The 26975-nt window shown below is 36.1% G+C and overlaps 1 protein-coding gene across 10 annotated transcripts in view; it reads right to left on the bottom strand.

Moving 5' to 3' along the window:
* The window catches only part of LOC135223610 (dynamin-like), a 348582-nt gene that overhangs the window by 148389 nt on the left and 173218 nt on the right, over nucleotides 1–26975 (bottom strand). For 7 of the 10 annotated variants that reach the window (XM_064262207.1, XM_064262202.1, XM_064262204.1 and 4 more), the window contains one exon: nucleotides 16681–16698. The exons of the other annotated variants lie outside the window; for them this stretch is intronic. In XM_064262207.1, the coding sequence (XP_064118277.1) occupies nucleotides 16681–16698 (18 nt within the window). The remainder of the gene's footprint in view (nucleotides 1–16680; nucleotides 16699–26975) is intronic. 10 annotated transcript variants of the gene reach the window in all.

Genomic DNA, 26975 nt, shown 5'->3' with positions numbered 1-26975 from the left:
AACTGCACCCCAATGTGAACGATACCCCCCACTAATAATCAAGGACTGCCTGTATCTATTTTATCTAGATCTGTCCATTTTACTTAATATGTAATGTACATTGCTCCCTATTACCTAAAGTGTGGTTAAAAACATGACCTATTTTATTATTTTATAAAGTGGTCCCCCTGTATTCGCAGGGGATGCCTACCCGACCCCCTGGGAATAGTTGGAACCCGCGGATGTTTGGAACCCCTATAAAAACGCTAAAAACAACCTATCTTGTTAGTTAAAACTCAAGAAAAACCCACTAAAAATGTTCATACTTGGTTTTTTAAAACATTTTTATCACAAAAAGTGCATTTTATGATGAAATTGATAGAAAAAACCAAGAATTTGTGGATATTTCTCATAGAAAAATACCGCGAATGTGTGAATTTTCCGCCAATAATGCGGGGAAACGTTCCCGAGAGAAATCTGCGAATGTGTGAGTTCACGAATCCGGAAGCACAAATACGGGGGGTCCACTGTATAATTAGCAAATAATCACATAACTATAGTTTCTACCTTATGTGACAGAACAAAATTTGAAAATTGCAGTAGTGTTCTTTTGTTTTAGGTGTGGACAGCTTGCCCTACCCACTACCAGGGAGGTAAAGATTAATCTTATCCTAGTTTAACCAGACCACTGAGTTGATTAACAGCTCTCCTAGGGCTGGTCCACAGGATTAAATATTTTTACGTGGCTAGGAACCAACCAACTGGTTTCTTTGCAATGGACCTACAGCTTATTGTGGAATCCTAACCATATATCGAGATATGAATTTCTAATCACCAAAAATAAATTCCTCTGAATCCACATTGGCAGAGTAGGTAAGCGAACTCAGACTAACAAAACATAACAAATTCGTCCAGCGAGGAACTACCACCAGGGAAGAATAGGTACATCACAGTTACAGCCGACAATTTGTTTATGACTTATGTCCATATGTGGGGAGAGAGAACAGGCTCTGATCATGTTATTATTTGGCAACAGCTGAATCCCACATTGATAGGAGATGGGATAAAAGGATATACTACTACTTACACTCACTAAAGAAGATGAATTAAAATAGTAACTTAGCTAGCATCTTGAAATGCTTGTAGTAACCTTACCTGTTGAGGGAGCTACAGTAGATCGATACTACCTCTGGTTGAAGCTCCTCTCAACTTAAAGTGGCATGGCAGTAGAGCCAAGGGTCACCTCGACTTTAGTGGGTGCTTTGCAATGTGGGATTGAACTGCAAGTTGCCAAAGCTAATAATATAATATAATTATAATATAATATATATATATATATATATATATATATATATATATATATATATACATATATATATATATATATATATATATATATATAGTATATAGATAGTATAGTATATGATATGTATATGTATATATTATATATATATATATATATATATATATATATAAATATATATTATATTATAGATATATATCTATATATAATATATATATATAGATATATATATAATAATATATATATATATATATATATATTATATATATATATATATAGATATGCATATGTCCTTGCCCTGGGCGCAGTACAACAACAATAAATAACCAAAACAAAATTCTACACCACATTAAAATTTTCCAACCCAACCATTTAAATGACCAACTGGATGGTACTCCTAATACAGTGCTCCCAGGCTTCCAAAAATACTCATCAATTGTAGACAAGGAGGCGATGGTGAAAATAGTAGTTTCCTCTCCTTCATTACCCAATACCATGCCAGCTGCAAAGAATAGGCCTAGCATACTGCTTTTTTCATAAACTGTCTCAATATCACGATGGTAATACATGGTGAACACTGACTTTCATCTCCAAAACTAGATTGCAAGGTTGTCAAAAGAGAAGATTTTGCTCTCGAAAACTAGATTGCAAGGTTGTCAAAAGAGAAGATTTTGCTTGAAAGCCAACAGAGTAGCAACTGCTCTTATTTTATAAGCCCTCACCTTGTACAAAGGGAGAATATCCCTTAGAACTTTCTGAGGTGCTTTCGAAATCACAGTTCTTAGAAAGAAGTTACACGTAATGCATTCTTGGAAAGTGGCCGTGTAGGATCCTTCCCTGAACACCAAAGGTTTTGTGAGGTACTACCTCTAATCCTCTTAGGTCTCTCCAAACAACTCATCAGTGCTCTCACTTGGCATAGTACTTTCTCCTGGTCTGTTGGGCCCACTAAGATCTTGATAACAAATGACTGTGGCCAGGGTTTAGAAGGATCTTCTTTCTTAGATATGAAACAAAAGAAAATACTGCATTCCTGAGAAAAATCTACATTTTTATCAAGGGCTTGAAATTCGCTCACTCTCTTAGCCGTAGTTAAGGTAATTAAAAATGTTGTCTTCCTAGTTAAATTCCTTAACCCTTACAGAAAAAGACTAAAAGGTTCAAAAGGACGGCCTGAAAGCCATCTTAGGACTACGTCCAAGTTCCAGGTGATTGATGTAGATTTCAGTTTTCTTAATCAAGTACCCGATACCTTTATTCATTGACAAGTCCAGTTCTCTACATTTAAAAACCAAACTTATCTCTGTACCCTTTTAAACTACTGTAGACGTAGTCAGTCCTTTGATTGATCTGAGAAATAGTAAAAAATCTGCAACTTGTGTTATATTGTTCTTAGAAGATGAGATGTTATGATCTTGGCACCATCCTATAAATACCGACCACTTTGCTAGGTAGACTACCGCAGGAGATGGTCTCCTACAATTTGCAATTGTCACTAGCTTTTCTTGAAAATCCTTTCACTCTGACACACTCCCTAACAGTCTGAAGCTTGTCAGGGCAAGAGTGGATAAGCTTTGGTCAATCCTGTAATGATGGGGTTGTCCGAGATGACTTTTCTTTTGAGGCAGAAGTCTTGGAAAGTCTACCAAGAGGTCATGAAGATTGGAGAACCACTCCTTCTGTGGCCAAAAGGGAGCCACTAGTGTTGTTGTGTTGCTGTAGGATATGAATTTCTTTAATACTTCCTTCACCATACTGAATGGAGGGAAGACATAAAACATCTAGACTGGACCAATCTTGCAGCATTGCATCCATCGCCCATGCTTGTGGATCCGGGACTGAGGATCAGAACAGAGGAAGACAATGGTTCCTTGATGTTGCAAACAGGTCTATCGACTGCTTCCCCCACAGTTTCCACAAGTCGGTGGTGCATACCTGTGGATTCGGTGTCCACTCTGTAGATAGAACTTGCCTGCCACAACTTAATTCATCCACAAGGTGGTTCACTTTTCCTTTGATAAACTGTATTACAATGTTGGCCTAGTTGTCGTGTGCCCACATCAGGAGATCATCACTTTTGAACGGTGAAAAAGAATGGGTGCACCCTTGATTCTTGATGTAGGTTAGTGATATCGCCCTTAGTTCTTTGACATTTATGTGTACCTTTCCTTCAGCTAAAGACCAATTACCCGAGACTGCTAAGTCATTGAGGAGAACTCCCCAACCCAGATCCGACGCATCTGAATACAACATTAAGTTGTGGTTCTGAAGCTGTAGCGATCTTCCTTTCGAAAGTCTGTCTCCTACCAACAACCACCAAAGGTCCTCCTTTAATTTCGCAGTGGTGGGGAAAACGAAGGAATCTGGGAGATTCCTCCTGTGCCAGTTGGCCCTCAGGAAGAACTACCATACTCTGGTATGCAACCTAACCAGTGGCACAAATTTCTCTATGGAAGACAGAGTTCCCAGCAAGCTCATCCATTCTTTGGACGAGCAAGATGGGTGAGATATGAATTTTTGGATTTTCTGGAGGCATTTCTGTATTCTTTGAAGCGATAGAAAAACCTGAAATTTCCTAGAACCGATCCTGATTCGCAAAATAGATGATCGATTGAGAGGGAACTTGAGGATACTTCTCCAAGTTGATCAGAAGCTTTAACTCCTGGGAGAGATGCATCATCTTGTGAAGGTCCTCCATGCACTGTAGGTTCAATGGGAAGTGTAGGAGCCAGTCACCTAAGTGAAGGCTTATATTGATTCCCATCAATGAAGCCCTTTTGCCAACAGGATGATAATTCTAGTAAATACTTGAGGGGCTGAGGAGAGGCTGAAACACAGCACCCAAAACTGGAAGACCCTGTTCTGGAAAACGAACCTCAAGATATTTTCTCAATTCCAGGTGTACAGGAACATGGAAATACGTGTCCTGCATACCTATCATCTTCATCCAGTCCCCTTGATGGGCTGTAGACAGGACTAACTGGTTGGTCTCTATCGTGAACTTTGGTGTTTGGACAAAGAAATTCACAGCACTGACGTCCAGGACAGGTCTCCATCCTTCACATGACTTGTGGTACAACAAAAAGGCGTTTGTAGAACCCTTCAAGTATTGGGATCTTCAACCATATCCACAGCTTGTTTCTCATTTAAGGCCGACACTTCTCGATACAAGGCAGAAAACCTCTTTGAGCCTACTAAGTAGACTTTTAAGTTGGAGAAGTTATTAATGGAGGTTTCTTGAAAAAATCCCATAGCCTTCTTTCAATACCTTAAGAACCTTGGGTTCTGCATTCCTGATTTCCCACTGCTCCCAAAATCAAAACAGTCTTGCTCCCATCAACATACGGAGAACAGGATCTTCATTTACTGATGGCCAGTTTGGTGTTCGTTTTCTTACTGGGTCGTGTTGTTCTAAGGTTAGATCGTGGTTGAGGTTGGAAATGGTCTCTGCCTCCTCGAAAGAGATCTTGCAACATAAGTGATGACGTCCTAGCAGATGGTGAAGCTGAAGTAGTCACACAATAACATTTTTTCCTTGTGTTTTTGGCAACTATTACAGTAGAATGATTTCTTTATTTATATAATTTTGTTGATGACTAATCAATATCTTATTAGTTAATATGCTTTTAATTGGATTTAAAATATAATTTTTTCTTGGACTTTTGCCAAAACATCTGACAAGAAATTTTTCAAAATGTTTTGTCATTTTTCATATGAATTTTTCACTCGCCATTCTTTTTTATATTGTTATCTGTTTGATTAATAACCTAAATCAAATAAGGAAAGCACATACATTGTATCTATCAAAATAGATTAATGTAAGTGAACAAAAAATTCTGGAACATGTTGCAATACATACTTGAGCATTCCCAGAGAAGCAAAAAATTGATACTCTCAAGTGAAAGACCACTTTCAGGAGATGTCTTAAATTGTATGTAACAAAATAGGCTTTCCCCTAAAGACATCAAGTACTGCCTATATATACTGAGTGCTAAGCTGGTCCAAAGATTCAAGGCTTGGAAAAATACTCTTACCATATCGCTGAGTGGCAACCCAGGTCACACAATTTGCTAAGTAGCATCTACAGATAAAACAGTACCTGGTGCTGGACAGTAAATATAAAAATTGCCTGCTAGTGTTCTGGTAACACAATAAGGAGGCTTGGGTAATGGCCACCTTGTTGTACAAATGGTTCACTCTACAAGCACTAATGACATATAGCAGAGCAAGGGATTGCCACTCACAGTCATCGTAACTGACATACGTACTGCCAGCCATCTACATACCTCTGCTTTTTTAATGAATAATAAGGAATTGATATTTTCAAATAAATTGTCAGTGCTGGTGACACTTGAACAATGTAACATCAAGTGCATTATGGTGATTTACCCCAAGAGTGCTAACCCTGACTGCAATATAGGGATGTATGGAGAAGCTTCACACTGCAGATGCAATCATGCTTCTTGCAGATGCCAAAGCATATTAGAAATCACAATGAAGCGAGGTACAGTAACTTTAAAAGATTCCTTACTACTAATGTAGGTCAAAATGATTAATAATGCATACAAAGGTGATGATCAACAACCATGATAAACGTGCATAAATCCCTAATCTCTTCCAGATGATATTTATCATCCTTGAGTTTGGACAAAAAATTTTCTGCATTTTGTTAACATGATCCTTTCATGCAAAGAAGCCTTCATGTTACCCATGAGATATAAACATGCTTACAACCAGGCAACCATTATTAGATGATGCAAAGAATGTGAGTAGTAATGTATCCAATAAAGTTTTTTAACTAGATTCTGAAACTTCAACCTTCAAAGGAAGATTCTTACCCTTCAATCCCTAACAAATCCCGACACTGAAAATGCACTATATTGAACCTCATCCAAAAAATGTGTACAATTAAGAAAAAGTTCTTCAGTATAGGTAACCCTTTTGATGTCTTTCCAGACGGTTCAAGTTAGTCAATATCTCACAGGTTACCTAAGATTGGTCACTGGTCAAAATTTTCAAATTACACCTAAGGATGAACCAGTTAAAATTTGTGGAGTAAAACTTCTTGAAAGAATGAAGATTACATAATTTCAGACCTGTTTAAGGGACAAAAAATTCCCCAAATTTGTCAACACTTCTGTAAATTGATGGCAATGATAGTCTTACATATATTAATAGTTTTGGTGGTATAATAAGTTTTTGAGATAAAGATTTATGGTTTAGAAATACAACATTAAATTTACTGACTATACTATTCCACTAATCAATTTACTTAAAAGGTGTGGTGGATGTCTTTATGGCTCAGGATTCACTAAAAAACTATACAACTAGGTTCTAAATAACATGGAGACACTAATATAAATGAATTGTACCAGCAGTCTGTTCAAATCAGGACTGTCAGCAAAATCAAGAATACAAGCAAAAACACAAGTTACTAACAGTAAACTCTTGAAGAAACTTTACTATAATAGTGAACAATAGCTATTTACCTACACTAAGTATGTACTTGATAAATTTATCAACCTACCAAGGGTTATTATTCATATATATATATATATATATATATATATATATATATATATATATATATATATATATATATATATATATATATATATATATATATATATATATATATAAAACAGATAAAAGTTCAAGAAAATAGCAATGCACAAAAAATCTCAGTAAATTTAAGCCTAATATATTGGTCTTGTTTTAACTAAATAACAGCATTACCTTCCACCTACATAAAATTAAACCTGACAGCTAAAGACAATACTTTACAGGGGTACTGGTAAAGGAACGATCCATTTCTTGGATGCAAAAATAAAATATACATACTTTTGGTTAGCCCTGCACCATGAATCAGTGAAACAAAATCATAAAAAAAAAAATTAACAGAAGAAGGTTACATCTTGCCTATGACTAATCTGCTACTCTGTGGTGTAAGAAACTAACTTAAAAAATGTAGAGTACATTTATGAAAAAAAAATAATTGTTATTCCAAACACTGAAAATCAACTGAAGTCTTACGGCACACATTCATTTAAGACCAAAGTCAGATAATCTAGTATTGGTTACATTTCTTTCAGTATTTGGTGTCTGGCACACTTACTGGACTATTCCATAAAGTTTGTAATGTGTAAGACTATTACATATTCCCAACTCTGCCTGACCTGGTAAATAAAATCCAGTACACTAAAGTCAGTTGGGCTGAGATGCCAGGGTTGGGAAAAAACCCAATAACAATGTAACTATAATGAATTATGATAAATACTTTGCATTCACATTGCTTATTGCCTTAGCTGGCTTTTTCATCAACCACTAACCTATGCATGCTTGCTTCTGGCACATCTGAAGATAACAATCCAAGTTACTAGACTTGACTATTAGGTGCCTACTTTTCCCATTTATTCAGACTATGAACCTAGTCGTACCGCTATGGGAATCATTTCAATGACAAGTGTGTATAAAGGGGCTTTGATAACAGATTTTGTTCAAGTCCTCCTTCAAGGCCTGTGGTATGCATCACAACTCAAAATAACACTGAAGCTTTAAATCTCACCCAAGTGATTCAGGCAATAAATCGTTAATCACATCACCTTAATCTCAACTTATTCCCTAGTCAGAGTTGCAATTCTTAATTAGCTTTCCCAGCAATTTCCTACCTGTTTTGGCAGATGCTTCAAAGACAGAAGCCGGTCCTGATTAATCCTCCCAATTTATCCAGATTTGGAAAAAGGTAAAAAAGCATAACCATTGCCATGAACAGCAACGCAAAACTATAAAACTCAGGCACCAAGACCAAATGGCATAGCACTTGCATTACACTGACCACACCCCTAGACCACCCCCTACACACCTACCTACAAAACACCAGTGTCCCATGGGAATCAAGACAATTGGCATAGGCCAGCAACTCCATCTACAAACACCAACTGAAAACTTGATGCCTGCTTCTGTTTGGTGGCCAAAATATCCAGAGATGAAAATGAAGCATGTTGCAATACAGCATTAATTGAGCTGTAATTAAAATGTTTAAAAACACAAAAGTGGTTTTTCATGAAAAACACATCATCTAGGCCTATTCTAGGGAGTCTCCCTCTTCCCTAACCCTTGAGCTCACCCTCTTTCCTCCTACAAAAAAACTTAGGATAAAATGAAGGCAGTACCACTGGCTCAATCTGAGCTTTCTGCATCTTGACAAAGATGAGTACAGTGAGACAGAAATTTCATATCTATGGAAATAAAATTTGAAAATATTGTTTTTAAAATGAGAGCTCACACCTTTTGTAAGCTCATTTAAACTACCTTCCCTAAAACCTTTAAATTGTACACATTTCTTTTTAATGAAATGGATCAGAAAATCATATAGAAACCATACTAGTATATTTTACTCTTATTCTTCATTCCCTCATATCCTCCCTAATTTTTTTCTATTCTCCTCCATAGTACATATGCCTACATCACTACTGTCTACATAGCAGTTGACAAGAACCAATTAGCAATAACCTCTTACAAGAAAAAATGCAAAGGAAACAACTATACCAGTAGTCCCTCGATTATCTGTTTACACCCTATCCGGAACTTTATGTCATTCAGAGGGTTCCAGCACCACAATATAAAATATATGTAGTACAGTATATACAATTCATGAAATTAAAAAACCTTGCTCAGATGGTTGCTAGCAAAGGTGCATGAGGAAACAGAAGCATTAGCAATGCTGCATAGTCATAAGCATACTGAAAAAGGGTGGTTGTTGATGTGGTAGGCTGGGTAAGATGGGTGGGGATAGTTAAGAAAATTGTGCTTCGTTCCTTGTTCCTTTGTTCAGTTGCACGTCATTCCACACTATTCATGTTCTGAACAGTTGTTGGGCGATTGTATCAATGCTTTCCCTTCAACATGAAAATATAGTTGCACTGGCCGCAGCACTGCAGGTGCATACAAGTGATGCTGTATGCACTGCATATGGCACCACCACCTCTTAAGAGGGTTAGGAAGGTATTGGCCTTCAAAATATGTTGTCTAAGAGAAAAGCCCACAAGGTGTTGGCTACGTCCCACTATGAGGAATCTGAAGAGTCAATCTTATTTGGATTTCTTCAGCAAAGATTGCGTGGCCCACACATGTATGGTGCTGAATTGAAGACGGCAGATTTTCAGTTCGGAAGTCTGCATAAGGTGGCAGACTTTAAGGCATCTGGGTTTGGCCATTTTTACTCAAGATTAGACATGGGCTTTCCAACAAGACTACTCGTGGGAAAGCTTTGGATGCTTCCAAGGAGGGTAAAGAGGAATTTATGCTGACAAAATTGGCCTATTCTATCATTCCTTGTCCACTAATACCTTGGCTGACAAAGAAAAGAATTTACCTGGCAAAAAGCTTTCCAAACAACAGACATCTGCTTTGATAAGTGCAAATGCTTCTGGTGGTCATCACTACAAGCTGCAAAGGAACCATGTTCCCTCCACAAGTTGATGGATACCCTCTCATTAATTTGATATATGGCATAGGTTTGATTCACATCCAAGTTCACTTTCAATTGGTCCTTTAACCACTTTTGTAAAGAGGTTGTTTGCCATCACACACACCTAATTCCAATAGTAGTGCGAAGAATGCTTAAATCCATACATACTATCACATACACACACACACTGTCTCTCAGAATTTCCCATTAGTCAAAAATATTTTCTAATAAATGAAAACTCAAGAGAATGACAAGAGCGTGCACACACACAAACACACAAGTGTGTACTTTACTTTAAAGCAATGCACATACATAAACTCAAGCAAATTACTACCGAGAGAATTTCATAATTATTCGTTCACCTGCCTGAAGCACAATTCGTGCCTTATTTATCTATTTTACATAAGATGGAAGAAATCTTATGTAATGATGTTAAAAAGAGTCGCTGATATCTTTAGAACATAGTGTTATATTATTGCATAAAACTATTTCCATAACAGAAAAATTGATGTGAATGAAACAATAAAAAAAAAAGTCATATATAAACCACTGACATACATTTTAAAGTAGATAGGAGACACCTATCACTAGTAGTATGACTAAACACTCCTTACATTATCATTTTAATATCAAGTTGAAGGTAGTTGAACAATTCCATTAGTTACATTTTACAGAAAAAAAAAACAACCATAACAGCGTGAGCCATCAACCTCACTATTGTTTTTGTTGTGGTGATGTGCGCGGGAATCGAATGTCAATGTGTTATTTATCGGTCAAAGAAACATCCACTGCTCAGCAAGAGAGAATTATTAGACTCCATTCAGTGCAAGTTCCTGTTAGAGAGATACCATGAAGAGAATCATACACAGATAAACCAAATTGTTTTGAGGATGGCGAAGTTTAGAAAATGGGCCCAGAAGTGGAACTCCTCGAAGCACCACAAGACAATAAGACAATACAGGGTGTAACAAGTTTATGCAACAAGGAATCATGACCAGGTCTATGCCTATGACTGGTCTGATGAATTACTTTAGATGGAAAGAGATATATTTTTTTAAATACACTTGAAATCTTTGATAAGAGTCTAATGAATTAGCAAGTCTACCTTTGATGGATAGGAGATTCAGTTAGGCTTACTCTTTTTTTTTTCTTCTTTAAATTGTTGTCCACTGAATAGCATTGATAGGGAGGGAAACAGATTCAATGATGCATGCATTTTTTCTTCAAAACCTAAATAATACATTTTATTGATTTTTTTTCTTCACAGCTTATATATAGTAATACATTTTATTGGGAGATAATTTATTCATATTGGCCTAATCCCTCTATCCTCCTCCTCTACAGCACCACCACTCCCCTACACCTTAGGCTACTATGACTTCTAGCTATCAATTCCGTCATGTGAAGCAGCACTCATGGTAAAGGTCATTTTAAAATTCCCCTCACCGACAAATGAAGCCTTAAAATGGACACGTTTATAGAAAATTTTCTGCTCAAAATTACTTTCTTTCATTCCCCAAAATATTTGCAATAACTTGTGTTATACCCTGTATGATTGTTGCAGATGTCAAAGAACAACCCCTGATTACATCAGTAGGCTTTTATTGTAAAAATATCTGAAATAGACTTAAACGAGAATGTCTCCTTTCATATTTCCTATCCTTTCAGGTATTTATAATACTATACTTGTGGCAGTAGTTCTAGTCATACATGAGAAACTAATTTTAATTAATTCTATTTAGAAGGAATAAATAACTAGAGTAATATTAACCCAAGAAAGCTTACAAGAAAGTAAGCCTTTCTTAATGTATTTGTCAGCTCTGACTCCCATAGCTTTCAACGTGTCCGGATGAAACAGGATGATAGGCAAGGAACTAGAAGAAAAAAAAATACTCGTTTGATTTCTTATGATTGCATTTTGAATGAGATAGCTAGGCCTGAGTAAATTATGCTAAGCAATAATGAAAAGAATAAGAAAAAATGAGAACATGTCCAATAAAAAAACGTACAACGGGAATAATCAAATAAAGGGGATTAATATACCTTTCAGAAGTCAAAATTAGGCCTACTAAATGTGGCATGCTAATTATTTTATTGATCAAAGGTCAAAATTAATTGAATCACACTTTGCTACTAAAGAATATTGACAGGTTTAATGTAATATTTACAGGCTAAATGTGTGAACTGACAATAACGCAGTACAGTACGATAGGTTGGGTCATGACTCGAGTGACAGCAAAGCCAACTTCCTAATGCTTATGCTATTGCGGCCAAAATGCCTTAGTTGAGAATAAAATTAGAATTTGTGGACCCATGGTTATATATTTTCCTTACTTTGCAAAATAATTTTCTTTGATACGTTAAATAAATATACCTACTCAATTCTAATTTAATTTATTTCAAGTACAACATCTTCAAAAGGAAATATTTATTGTAAGTAAATAATCTGGAACCTGCATATGGCAACATTTCCATACACAATGAATTAAGATACTATGCCAATTCTTTGTTGGCCAAAGATTGTGATGCAGTGTAAATGCAATTTACTTAACATGATGTATGTGTATGCATGGCCATGTGGTTTTTCTGAGCTAGGCTTACACTTTGACTTCACATAAAAACACAATTGTTTGTTCAACATCATTAAATCAAATACATATACTGAAACTTTCATATAACTTCTTGTGCAATATTTAACTTATAACTTTTTGCATGGGAAATGTTATAGTAATGTTTTATCCTCCTTTTATTAATTCATCAAAACTATCGACGAACTTTCTCATTGCCTTTCATGTTACCTGCACTTAACGCAAAGTGAATCTTCGTTTGAACTTTTTAAACCATCCAGTGCTTGCAATGAATTCTTGCTGGCAGTCATCACCTGCACAATAAACCAAACAAGGACAACCACCACAAACAATCACTAACAACATAAAAAAATAATGTGACAAGTCAATACTCCACCTACAACACCAAGGAACCACAACAACTCATCCACAACTCCAACAGGATTCATAAGCACAACAAATTCAAACTGAAAACACAGGCACAATAACCTTCAAACATACAATATTAACAATAATTATAACAACCTCAAAAACACAAAGTAACTGACCAACAATAATATTCAAGACTGCTGCAAAAACACTGACTCTCCACCACAGTCTCTGATCACAGACTGACTCAAAATACAGACCAGGCTTGCAAACCAACCCAACAGACACAACAACCCCTCGCCAAATGAGCAATTCGCTTGTTAACTATTCATTCACACGAACACAGACCTAACAAGCCAACAACCAAAACTGCCAGCTGCCCCCCCCCCCCCCCCCCCCCCCCCCTTCTCTCTCTCTCTCTCTCTCTCAAAATAACTCCTCCATATATCCTCTCTCGTTACATTTGACAATGTCTCCTTACACTCACATCATCCACACTAAATGACTTTTTGCAACACCCAAGAATGCTCAGCACTCATAATCGATCCCAATTTTTCATCCACCCTCTCGACCATCCACTGTTCCGCTCCTTTCACTTATTTCATTTCCACTTTTGCACTCCTTAGCATTCCTCTCATTTCCTCTAACTCACTCTTCAGCACCTCTCACTCTACTACCCTCAACCTCTCATTCTCTACTTCCAATCGTCTTCTCACTTCTCTCTCTCTCCTCAACTCCTACTTCAACCTTTCCACTTCAGTCAAACCTTCCATACTCATTTTCCCTCACCAATCATACAACCCACCACACCAACCATCCTGCAGCTGCCACACCAGCAGCCCCACCACTAGTGCGAGGCCTGCTATTCGTAAGCACTGCCAAATGCGTATTTTGGAAATAGTAAAAAAAATTTTATAGGTTCTTTTTGTAATTTTTTTGCTGTCGTAAATGCAGATTGTAGCAATTCGCACTGGTCATAAGTCTATGCCTATCTGTGATCATTCCAAAACTCTAATGAAATACAGTCAACAGATCTAAAACTTAACCTCGAGTTCTAGACCAAATAAAAAATATATTTCAGTACTTTTAATTTGCCAGTACTACAGGCAGTCCTTGTATATGGCGGTGTCGTTAACTAAGCGATTTTCAGCTGTGGTAAGCGGTTTATTGGAGTTGGTAAGTGGTTTATCAGCGCTGATAAATGGTTTACTGGTGCTTAAGATGTCTTAAATGCCATTTATGACAAAAATTATCAGCAGTTTTATGTTAGTGGCGCTCGGCCACAAACCAAACACCCCCTTAACTGGGGTCTGCTACACAAAACTGAATACTACTGTAAATTTTCAAAATTGTTTTATGATGCATTTGTAAACTAATATACAACTTTAATAAAATAAAAAATACACTTTCTGTCAATGTTTTTTTTTACATACCATATATTTCCACGTACAAGACCTTTAGATACGAGGTAAAAAAACATGGCAAATTTTCATGAATTTATCTCATATCTGTAGTATAGGACGACTTCTAAATTACAAAACCGAAATGTTTTTTCGTGAAAATTGATTATTTGCAAAATTTACACAGTAACTACATTTATAATAATGATGACTTATATAAAGGTTGTTTTCCTTGTTGTATCCAATTACAGTACCTATATTACTACGTATTATCATTGTTACTGTATCACAGATAAACATTGTCATGTACATCATTTGCATTTGATATTGTTTAAATTCTCAAAATCTCGGCTGATTTGAGTATTATCAATATCTTCATTGCCATTATTTGTTAGAAGAGATATAATTCAGAGATACCTTTTACCATAAATTAATGAAGTTTGGTTGAAAACGTGCACATATTACTTCATTGTGTAAGCAATTTCTCCAGTTCCAAACATCACTTCACCACCTGGCCATTATTCGTTTTATTCAGCCTCGCCTATAACCTGAATCTTAAATTTACTAGTATTCTTTCTTGAGATCTCCATTGCACGAGGGATGAACAAATATGTATACTGTATTTCATTTTTACTTATGGAAACCACCATTGAGAATCAGCAGGGTTTAACAACTTGACAATTTTAACAGAGCTCTTAAAAACGCTTGATAGTTACAGTAAATGACGTTAGCATCAGCTGTTTCTCAATTCGGTTGCTTATGTCATACGTTTACAATAATCGCTTCATCCAGAATACTAAATAACTGAATTTTTTACTGGAGGAGTATCATCAGTATTATAGTCAATGAAATGGAGAGAGAGAGAGAGAGAGAGAGAGAGAGAGAGAGAGAGAGAGAGAGAGAGAGAGAGAGAGAGAGAGAGAGAGAGAGATTGTCTCAGTCAGGTTGTTGCATAGATAGATCTCCACTTGCAAAAGTCAAATAATAGTTGTATTGAGAATACTAATGACAATATTAATAAAACTTGTTTTACTGTAATCATATTGCATTTATTATCATATTACAATATATGAACAGAGCGATGATGCATCACTTGCATTCTACTTTTGTTTAGTCTAAATAATCAGCTGATCGCATTTTACCGATATCATCACTGTCTTTGGATACCGAATGAAACATAATTCAGGGATACATTCCTTTCGTAAATTATCAAAGGTGGGTTTAACAAAGCAGATTTTATATTATGTTTTTCATAAAGACATTGCCGAGAAGGGAGACCATTGTTTTGTTTTGTCACCATTCTCAAACAACCGGTAATAAAAATACAATAATGAACAATAATTATTGTACTACACAAGTATCGTTCAGAAAAGTGAATTGTTCTAAACAGTTACACACAGCTGTGCATGCTGCTCACATGATGTTCGCTGCATTTTTGTTATAAAAAATGCCATGGTTGGTACCGAAGATGATGTGTATGATATGGACGACGAAGCCGAAGTCGACTCACCAGAACCAGACTGAAATCCCTATGATGGTGGCAAATGAGATCAATCTTGTGATATGTATGAGAAACTTTTAATGAAAAATTAATACTATCCTAAATGTTATTATTACCATAATTACACTACCACTGAAGTTTCTAAAAGGTTACCAAAAGATAAAGGTTGCTGTTAGAGCAACCGTGGGTCGATGTTTATATTTTCTCAGCTGGGATTGCATAGATAAAAGTTTGTTTCATTGATTTAGAATTATTCCTCAAATAGGCTATTTGTTATGAAAATATACCAATAATATATATAAGACGACCCGCAATATTTAGGGATGAATTGTGGGATTTAAAGATTGTCTTATACGTGGAAATATACGGTAAAATAAGAATTTATATTTAACTAGTAATAGAGTAATTATGTTTGAATATATTAAATCATATCTCTTCATTTTCTTATGCTTTCCAATTTCATAAGGACAGTATTTAAAGTGTAAAGATAAAAATATATGTATTTTAACTTTTTCCTATTTTCATTTTTTCTACCTCTTAGATTTAACTAAATTTCTAACAAATAAAAAATGTACTGAATACACTGTAATTATTTAATTCCGAATTAAATATATGAAAATCCATTTGCAATGGAGTCTCCACTACCAATGAAAATTAATATGGCTATAAAAAATTTCTCTACCTGTGAACGTTCTAATTATCTACAGTACTTCTTATGATTCCCTTCAAGTTCCATTAGTATTTTCCTCAATGTTCATGTTGTAAGTTAGTGTAAGTGCTTTACAAATATAATAATGCTGACAGGCAATCAAAACCAAAACCAATTTATATATCACTAAATAGGAAATAAGTGGTCAAACAGCACAAAATGCAAAGTTAGCAAGAAAATGAAGAATGTGTTATAAACTCAGGGGAACTTGACAATACTGATGGCAGCATCAGCAATACAGAACGTAGGTAAAAAGCTTTTGTCAAAGTCTGTCAGTAACAATGATAGTAGGGCTGGAAAAATCTCCAAGATAATTTGGTTACAGCACTTAGGATGACTGAGCACAGCTCAAGCTCTAAGCTGTGCATGAGGGATCACTTACTCTGACAGGTTAGGCACTCTGGTGATTCAGGAAAAAAGAAAAAAAAGAAGTTTCCATATTAGCATAGAGACCTCTACACAAAAAGTCATCATCAATAAAACCAATTAAGACGTGGAATATTTGTCAACATACTTTCATAACCTATATTCGGACGTAAAGAGCAAAAATCGTAATGTCATTAAATTGATTTTCAGGCCCAAGTGTTTGAAAAACTTTTAGAATAAGCTCAATAAAAATTTCAAAGCATGTTTATAATTAGTTGCCATATAGAATTACTGTAATTTTAAATTACAGTAATACCACCATACTAATATAAACACCAACTAAACAGTTTACTAGAGGGCTATATAATTTAAAGATAATTTTGTTTCACAAATTACTAAAAAAATAAAACCCAGCAATCTCAATACATGATAACCTTATGAAAATCATGGTTAAAGGACGATGGAAAATCAATTTAAGATTACGTATCACTGAACACACTTATGAAAGACCAATGTTTTTAGAATTAAAAGAATTCTAAAAGCAAAAGATTTTATTATGCCATGAAACAACTAAAAAGAGACAGCTTCAATCACAAGAAGCATAGAATGGCAAGACTCATAATATAGCTACTTTCATTAATTTGCCACAAACCATCTCCACATTGAGGTGTAAAAGACAACACATAAATTTAAGAATAATTCAGTATTAAGAATATAGCTGATATTTTTTAGGATAGACTTGTTTAAATATTGTAAACACATCCCTCGCACATCTGAAGAACACACCATCTTCACCCACCCTTGGGTTGGGCTCAAGGGAACAGAATCAATTTGGAGATAAGCAACTAGAAAAGTAATTAGTTTCAGAGTAAAATTTCAGTGGCACCTCCTTTTGCTATCTGGATCCATTGTCATTGTTTACAAATGGCAAGTTTCTCTGCAAGGTATTACAAGTTCAGGGTCAAAGTGAACTGTTGTTGACATCATTACATATAAAAAAAATAACCTTGTCTACGCAACTAGAATGACTAGTGCTAGGCCACTGACAATATTTAATCAACAAACACAGCATAACTGCAGTACATGAAAATAAAATACAAAAATCCATAACAAAGACTTCAATATCACCCCTTACCTACTGGATAAAAAATAGATATGGACCTTGTAGAACAGCACATGAAATGTTATCAAGAACAAAAAATGTTAACCACAAACAAAGAGCAAGGACAATTTTTGTAATGAGACTGATAACATGGAGGAAATAGCACTTTTACCTACACCAGGTACAAGCACAAATCAACATCAATAAATTGTTTAACTAGACCACTAACTTAATTCTTAAGTCTCCTGATATGATAAAGTAGTTTAATATTTAAATTTTATAGGGTGCAAGGATGTTGTCAATAATATTTTGGGCATTCACAAAAATGTTCAACTGTCAGCGTTGCTCTGCAGTCTGTACATAAGGATTAGATCGTGTGAGCTATTCATCAAATACCCCTAGGTCTAACAAGTGGTCAAAATTGTTGCGTCACTCCATCTGATATCATTCCATACTAAGAAAAAAAATTGGTCTTGATCTGTTTTGGTAGTATCAGATTCATCAGTACAGTTATCCTAACTGGAATACTATCTGCAAGAGATCTTGTCATAACAATTGCAACTTTGGCTATGTATAAACTGTTTCCTTTGATGCCTATGTGAAGTGAATCCAACAATGAAAATTTAATATTTTGTACACGGGTATTTTTGGGATTATAATTTTTAAGATTTCTATAGCACTAAGTTCCAAAAATTTACAGATTTCTGTAATAGTGTACACTTAAAGATTTTAATGGTTGACCCTATTGTACAAAATGCCAATGTGAAAACTGAAGAATCGTTCGGTAATGAAAACTTTTATGTTTTGTTGGGTGATATGGTTGCAAATCCCATGCCTGATGAAGATTTGGACAATCATTCTATATTGCAATGTGAACCTAATGTCTTTTAAGTTCTAATGCATTTCATGTTGTTTTGGGGTATACTGTAGTTCCTTGATAAATATCTTAAGTTTGTATCTTGTGCACAATCTAAGAGGAGGTCGATCATTGAAATAAATATATTTTCATAATATAAATATAAAAATTTGTGAGTCTAGCTAGTTTACTGTTTCAGGTAGGTAACAATACCCTGACCACTTTTGGGGAAAGAGAGGAACAACTTGGCAAAGAGATCAGTTTGCTTTATGTCCCTTAAAATCCATGCAAGGGGATGGAAGGTGGGCTACGATCATGTAATTACTGGGTAAGCATAATTAAAATTTTGTTTCATAATAAAAATGACAAATTTTCTAAGACAATTTGTATTTTTCATAGCTACAAACCTGAGGTCTTAACAATAGGATAATTTTCTATTGCCTAGCTGGATCTGGTTAAAAATCGGAGATGAAAAAGCAAGGAATCTTGTGAGATCTGGCAATGAGTGCACATATCGGGTGACATCTGGTTAAAGACAGCACACCCACGCTACCGCCTTTAGTCTTTTTCTTAACCGCCTGGGTTTCCCTCTCTCGGCCTTTTACCTGGTTCTTTGCCCATTTTCGTTATTTTGATTGTCTGTGTGCGCGCTTGTGTTATGACTTCCTCTGCTTCTTCTTGGCCTCGCCAACATATGTGGCATGGAACTCAAGGTTTCCTGTGTTCTCATTTCCTGACTTCTTCAGCTACAGACCCACACTCCACATGCAGTAGGTGTTGTGCTAATGTTTGTACTATAACGAATCCCTGCCTGGAATGTTATGCGTGGCTTATAGTGCAGTGGAAGTAATTCTATAGTAAGAGGGAGCATCATAGTTTTGACCCTTCCTTTGTGGAAAGGGTTTTCATCACCTCTCCCTGATGCTTCGTCTTCTTCTGCAGTCACACCCCATGATGCTAGTGTTGTTGTGCCTGTCTCTCCTTCATTTTCTTCCATCGATTTGTCGTTGGAAGTATCATGAGGTCCTCAGGCTGATTTATTGCATAATGTCGTGCCCTCTTCCTCTGGAGTTATTTTGCTTCCCACAAGGGAGGAGGCTATTTCATCAATTTCTTATATTTCAGTTTCGGAGGCATCCAAAATGGCGGCGCTCTGAAGTAACTTACTCAGTAATTACATAGTGATTCCCACATTGAGGGATGTGGGAAGCATGGACACTTCTACCACAAAACATTAGAAATGTAATGAATGAGAAAAAAAAATCTTTGTCAACATTTAATAACATGTTTGCTGTTTCCTTACCTGATAAGTGTGTTGCAGCAGGAAGATACTGCCTCTGATTGGCACACATCTTATGTCGTGGCATGGTGGTATAGCTGTGGTACACCACCTACTTCAATGAGGAACTTAGCAGTAAAGGACAATTCCAATGGCTAGCAAAGATAAGCAATTTGAACCTGCCCAGGGTACAGTACCACCAAAAAGCCAGAAATAAAACCTGTTACCTATACCCAAAAGAATAAAATACATAAGCATAATATAACCAACACCCTACCAAAGGACTGAAGGGTACTCCAAGTACTTGGTACCTCGCAGTTTCCCAGACTTTGGCATCTTATATCAAGGAAAAGACTAAAATAAGGAAGAGTTGCTTCCAACGTTTCCTTTCCCAACACCACGCCAGCTGATAAAAACAGACCCAAGGTACTGGACTAATCATATAAAGTTTCAATGTCATGTAGGATTTTAAGGTTGTCACACAAATGGCACTTTCATAATAATTCCCAAAAATCTTTTTACTTCAAAGTGTGATTCTTACTGTTTTCCTCACCAAATGGGCATGGGAACAACACCAACTAGTGGCGACTGACCAAACCACTTTTGTTTAGTATAAAAATCATATGATTCATTGGGTCGGATTATGGTTTTTTGCTTGAGATCAAGATGCAAAATTTACTCAAAATTTTACATTGAAATCCAATTATTTTGAGTTCAAGTATGATCCTGGACCAGGTCTCTCTCATGTGTAATATATGATAAATAAATGATTTACCCCTCTCTCTCTCTCTGGTCAGAAATATGATTGTGTGTGTGTGTGTTTTTAAATGGTAAAATGTTTCAGATGACTTTGAAATTATATCAATAATATAATCTCAAAGATTAATTCACTAATAGGATAGTAATTTAAGGTATATTTAAAGTAGGATGTTATTTAAGGAATACATTTGGTATTTGAACTTTCAAGATAGGCAGTTATAAGCATTTTTAGAGGGGGTTCTAAGTATCCGTGTTTTTTTTTTTAACTATTCACGGGAAATCTGGTTTGCATCCCCGCGAATATGGGGGGGGGGGTAACTTACTATAACTAACTAACATTAATTAAGAGCTGCATTACAGTTGTCTGATAGTGAAAAACGCTTAATTCTAAAGAGAATGCCAATGTCATAAGGATCCATTTTACATTAAATGACTTTCTAACTTATGACTGAAGGCATTTGCTTCAAAATTTTACCACATTCTACAACTAATAATGAAAATTCTCTTTGGGAAATTTAGAACTTTAATCTCAAGTTTATTTGTTTTGGAGTTGAAAAAAATCAATGACATCACTAGGCAATAATATGTCATTTTCTATTTTTTACATGATGCCCCCTTCCTACTCCTCACCACCCACTTCCTATTGGGCAGAACATAAAATAAAAGGGCAAAGGAGTATCACTTTTCATCTCAACAGCCTCCAAAGCTATGGATTAGACACTAGTAGTAATATCTTTAGTTTTCAGTTATTTTAAAGTTTTGCCCCTTTCCACATCCCCTCCGATGCCAGTGATGTATTACCCCCATAGTATTCTTTTCCATATGGTAAGTCGAATGTATACCAAGTTTGGTTGAAATTGCTCAATGCATTTCAAAGCATATGTGGCACACACACAAAAATAAACATTTATATATTTAGTATATATATATATATATATATATATATATATATATATATATATATATTATGATATATTTATTTACAATGATGTGTAGAGGGGGGTGCTATGGGTGCCCAAGCACCTGCCTCTTTTGCTACTGTATTAAAAGTGCCCTTTTGAGAGGGATGTATTATAGGCCCGCCGCCTATCTGTGTCAATGATGATGATGATGATGATGATGATATCATTATTATTATTATTATATTATATTATTATATTATTATATAATAATAATAATAAAATAATAATAAACAGGAGCTTGTAAAAATGGGTATTATATTTTGGCAACACTGGGTCACCCAAGATCAGCTGACTATATGTCTCGCTGTCTGGTAACACTAAGCCCAAGGCAAGCTCAGCTGAGCTAGACTGACAACAGGCCAGGTAAGCTTTCCTAGTTATTTTAACTGGTATTGCCTCTGCATTAAGACTTTGACTCCTTTTTTAGCTATAAAAAGTGTAATAACAAAAAGAGGGAGAGAGACAGTGGACCAAGTGAGTCTAGCAAATTAATAGATTTGGAGAGGAAAATAGGAGCGGGGCCACAGTAATATGGACTGGAATGCTGAACGGTACAGGTACCAGTATGATTCATTGTAGGTGGCCATTAACCTACTGAATGAGACACATACAGCTTGTGTTTCATTTCATTTTTTGCATAATGTGTCCAATTCAGTTCTTGAGCTGCATGTGATATTTAGTTTTTGATTTTTAAATTAACAATACCCAACTGGATAGTGAAAAAATCTGTTAATTTCTCATTTTCGTTTTCAGGAGATTTTTACAAATGTTAGAGAGAGAGCTGAATCCATGGCCATCGACCTCCCCTCTGGGATTCCTGGACAAGGCAGAAGAAGAAAAATGCCTGAAAGATACAAGTATAGTGCTACATCTGCTACTGAGGACCAGGAATATCAATCCTTGGATGAGTACTACCGTGTGAGAGTATTTTATGTGTTTTTAGATACAATATCACAAGAGCTAAAAAGATTTAAAGGTGGAGACAACACAACATGGGGTATCCTAAATGCCTTTCATTGTATGACAGTCCAAGATAACTGGAAAGAACCTGTGAATGAAGAAGCATTCAAGTCATTGCAAAAATTATGCCAGTTTTATGAGTTAGAAGTAGTAGACAAGCTACGGTTGGAATTAAAGATCTTCTATTCCTCATTTCCTTGCCTGCCACAGAACACTGCAGCTACAATGCTCAACCTGATGAAAGAAAACAATGTCCAGGAGATATTGCCACTTATGCTTGAACTCTTAACAATTTATATTTATGCTACTCTACCTGTCACAACTGCAACAGTGGAAAGGACCTTCTCCAAACTCAAGCTGGTGAAGACAAAGCTACGCAGCCTGTCCAGTGAGGAGAGGTTATCTGATCTTTTGTTGCTAGCAGTTGAAAAGGATATCACAATCAACAACAGTGAAGTTATCAGCATATTCAAAGAAATTGCACAATCTGTTTTATTTGATAACACTAAATCTAAACTCCAGATTTAATGCTTTTGTGAACAAGATGCTTTTTATTTAGGAATGGCAGGCTGCACATCTCTTAAGAGTTCTACCATCAAGTTTTTATACTTGTAATTACAGCAGAAACGACCACTACATTACCTGTTGCAAATTATTTAATATGGCAATGTTTGGGTTGTTTTTGTCTGTAACTAAATAAAGTTAACTAGAAATAACTCACTCAATTTTCAAAGCTTAGTCAATATACTATCCACTGCAAGTTGACCGATTTTTTTTTTTTTTTTTTTTTTTTTACTTATTTGTTTCAGGGCCTACAAATTCATTTAAAAAAACCTATTCTTTTTAATGCATTAGAATATAAATACAATTAAATACTAAAAAACCACTAAATCAATCAAAATTATGTTAAAAAAATAGTGGAAAGAATTTTCAAACAATGAAATTTCCAATTCACTAAAGGACTTCCCCAAGTTTAACCTCCATTATATTTTACTATAGTACTGTAGTTTGTATAAGGAAAAATTATGAAATGCTACTGGAGTGCACCTCAATTTCCTATGACACCTATAGAATACTATAATTACTATAAAGGATTAGTTTATCTAGGCCTCTGAGCCTAACAATGGCTCTTCTTGGGCTGGTTTTCAGGAATTAAACCGGGGGAGGGTGGAAAGGAGGGCGGATAGACTGTTTAGGAAACTGGTTTTACTTAGGAACATCATGATCCTATTAAATAAGAAATCTTTGCCTTCAGCAAGAATGTCTTTTAACCCTCTTGCACAAAGGCCAAAAATATAAGGGTGTAAAGTACACAACTTTTCCCTCCGGCTGAAAAGAACATGCGCATGGAAAACTTTTTTTTGGTAAAATTTGGTACATCCAAAATATAACTGATATACGCTTATGGTTAGTGTATTATGTCGGCAAATGATTGAATTATTTCCGAAAGCAATCAGAACATCTTTATGAGGCGTAGAAATAATAAAAACAATGTGATGAATGTTAAATTAAGAAAAATCATAGATATTTTTTAGAAATAATCATGAAAAATATAATACAGTAATGCCTCAGGTTACGAAAGTAATCTGCTCCAATGCAGCCTTCGTAACCTGATTTTTTCGTATCTAGAACTATGTTTTACATGTAAATTGCCCAATTCATTCCAAGCCCTACAAAAACACGACAGTAAATTCTATAATAGCTAAACTGACCAATAAACAATAAAATACAATAATTTGGACCATTCAATACCTAATATAACCTATACTGTACCTATAAATAAAATGTACAAGCAGTCCCTGAGTTACGAAAGGGGTTCTTTTCTTGAGACGCGTCGTAAGCCGAAAATCGTCGTAAAAAATCCTAAGAAAACCTTACTTTTAATGCTTTGGGTGCATTAAAAACTACATAAACTGCATTCTTATTGATTATTTTGCATTTTTGGTGTCTTATTTCTTCTGGGAGATCAGTGTTGTGGGTGTCGTAACCCTGGAACATGTGTCGTAACCCCAGAAATAATTTCTGATGAATATAATTGAAAAGCGCCTTAACCTCAGAACGTCGTAAGCCGAACCCGTGGTAACCCGGGGACTGCCTGTATTAGTGTACAGGGTACAAGAAATACTGTATGTACATGTACGTACGTATGTAGTAAAATGTGGACCCTTACCTTTCGAGTGAGGTGATGTCCAAAAGTGGCAACAGAGGAGGAGGACATATGGCAGAAAACATGAACACTTAACTTTACAAAACACATTAAAAATGGCAGAAAACATTAACACTTAACTTTATGAAAAACAAAATAAACATTTTTTTCTTTTTTTGCCTTTTCTGATTTTTCTTTTTTTTTTTTTTTTTTTTTTTTTTTTTTTTTTTACTTTTTTACTTTATATTTTTTAACAAATTTCAATTTCTTCAACACCTCCATTTTTCTGTTTTTTCGTATCACTTGACCTTCCTGTTTGCTTACTACTAAAGGCCTCTTTAAAAAATAATTATCATGTTTGCACTTTATGAAAAGCAGCTAGAGCATCCTTAATTTCTGCCGTTGTCATAGGGTCCTCCTCCTCCCCCTCCTCGCCGCTGCTAGAGAACTCTTCTTGAACCACGTTATGTTGCATGGCCTCCAACTCCTCAGGTCATCCGTCGTAAGCTCCTCTTGGTGCTCTTCGAGAAGGTCATTGATGTCGTCCTCGTCGATGACCAGCCCCATGCACTTGCCGAGTGCATCAATCTCGTCAAGACCTGGTTGCAAAACAGTTTCAGGATCGTCAACTGTTTCTAAATCTGCATCAGCTTCGCCCACGTTGAATCCCTCGGAGTCTCAGGCGGATACGGCATCAGGCCAGAGTTTCCTCCACGAAGAATTCAAGGTTCGCCTCACAACCTCCTGCCAAGCTTGATCGATGAGTCAGATGCATATCACAATATTGAAATGCTCCTTCCAAAATTCCCGCAGGGTGAGGTTTGTGGTATCGGTGATGTCGAAACATCTCTTGAAAAGATGTTTTGTATACAGCTTCTTGAAGTTCAATATCACTTGCTGGTCCATGGGCTGGTGTTAGGTGGAAGATAAAGAACCTTGATAAAAGAATACTCCGCTAGGATATCTTCCTCGAGGCCAGGAGGGTGAGCAGGGGCATTGTCCAACAACAGCAGACATTTCAGAGGGTGGCGCTTCTCTTCCAAGAATTTCTTCACTGTCGGGCCGAAACACATTTACCCACTCAGTGAACAAAAGTCTCATTACCCAGGCTTTCGCATTAGCCCTCCACATCACCGGAAGCTTCTCCTTTAGCACTTTGTGGGCCTTGAAGGCTCGAGGAGTCTCGGAATAATACAAAAGTAGGGGCTGCATCACTGAATGGATGCCAGTCCGTTTACGAAATTTATCAAACCAACTCCGAGAAGCCTTGAAGTCTGGGGTTGCCTTCGATGTCCCTTCTCCTGAGCACTCAGATCACCGAAAATAGCGCTGGCTTTCTGGCATATTGCCATCTCGGTTATCGTATCGCCAGCAATTTCTTGTCCTTAATCCATACGAGAAGCAGCCTTTCTCTCCATCTCATCATGCATATGGCTCCTCTTGTTGGAAAAAAAAAGTCACTCCCATGGAAGGTGTAGCTGCTTTGATGCCTTCTTTCTGCTTAAGGATGGTGCCTATCGTCAACGGATTTCAGCTGTATTCCTTGGCGACCACACTCAACCGCATGCCAGCTTCATACTTTTTAATTATCTCCTTCTTTGTCTCCATAGAAAGCATCCTCTTCTTTCCATGAAATTAAGCAACATTCTTGGGACCCATGGCTAATAACGTAAGGAATTAAGTTCACACACAACACGAAAAAGTAACTTACAGTATACAAAGAAAGTGAAATCACTAGCATGAATTTACGTTAACAAACAAAATTATGTGAACGAATGAATTCTTGGTGTGTGTGATAACGGTGCTGCGACGAAATGGTCGATGAACGCCTTTACGTAGGTGCATGATGGGACAGATACTGACCAATAGGAGAGCAGGATCTTATGGCGGTGACTAGCATCAGGAACCAATGGGAGAGCGGGAGGATGGTGGCGAGTCTACTGAGTTGGCGGAGTGCGAGCTTTAAAATTGTTCTCGGCGGCCCGGGCGTATCTCGGTTTACAGTAGATACACCCTTTAGCAACCTGAATTATTTTCCCCGAATTATTTGCAGTATTTTCCTATGAGAAATATCCAGAAATTCCTGGTTTTTATCAATTTCATCATAAAATGCACTTTTTATGATAAAACTATTAAAAAAAACAAGTATAAAAATTTTTAGTGGATTTTTCTTGAGTTTTAACTAACAAAATAGGCCGTTTTCAACATTTTTATAGGAGGTTCCAACTATTCGTGGGGGGGTCTGGT

This window comes from Macrobrachium nipponense, chromosome 10, assembly GCF_015104395.2.
Source record: "Macrobrachium nipponense isolate FS-2020 chromosome 10, ASM1510439v2, whole genome shotgun sequence".
NCBI lineage: Eukaryota > Metazoa > Arthropoda > Malacostraca > Decapoda > Palaemonidae > Macrobrachium > Macrobrachium nipponense.
This window is presented reverse-complemented; position numbering and strand designations above follow the sequence as displayed.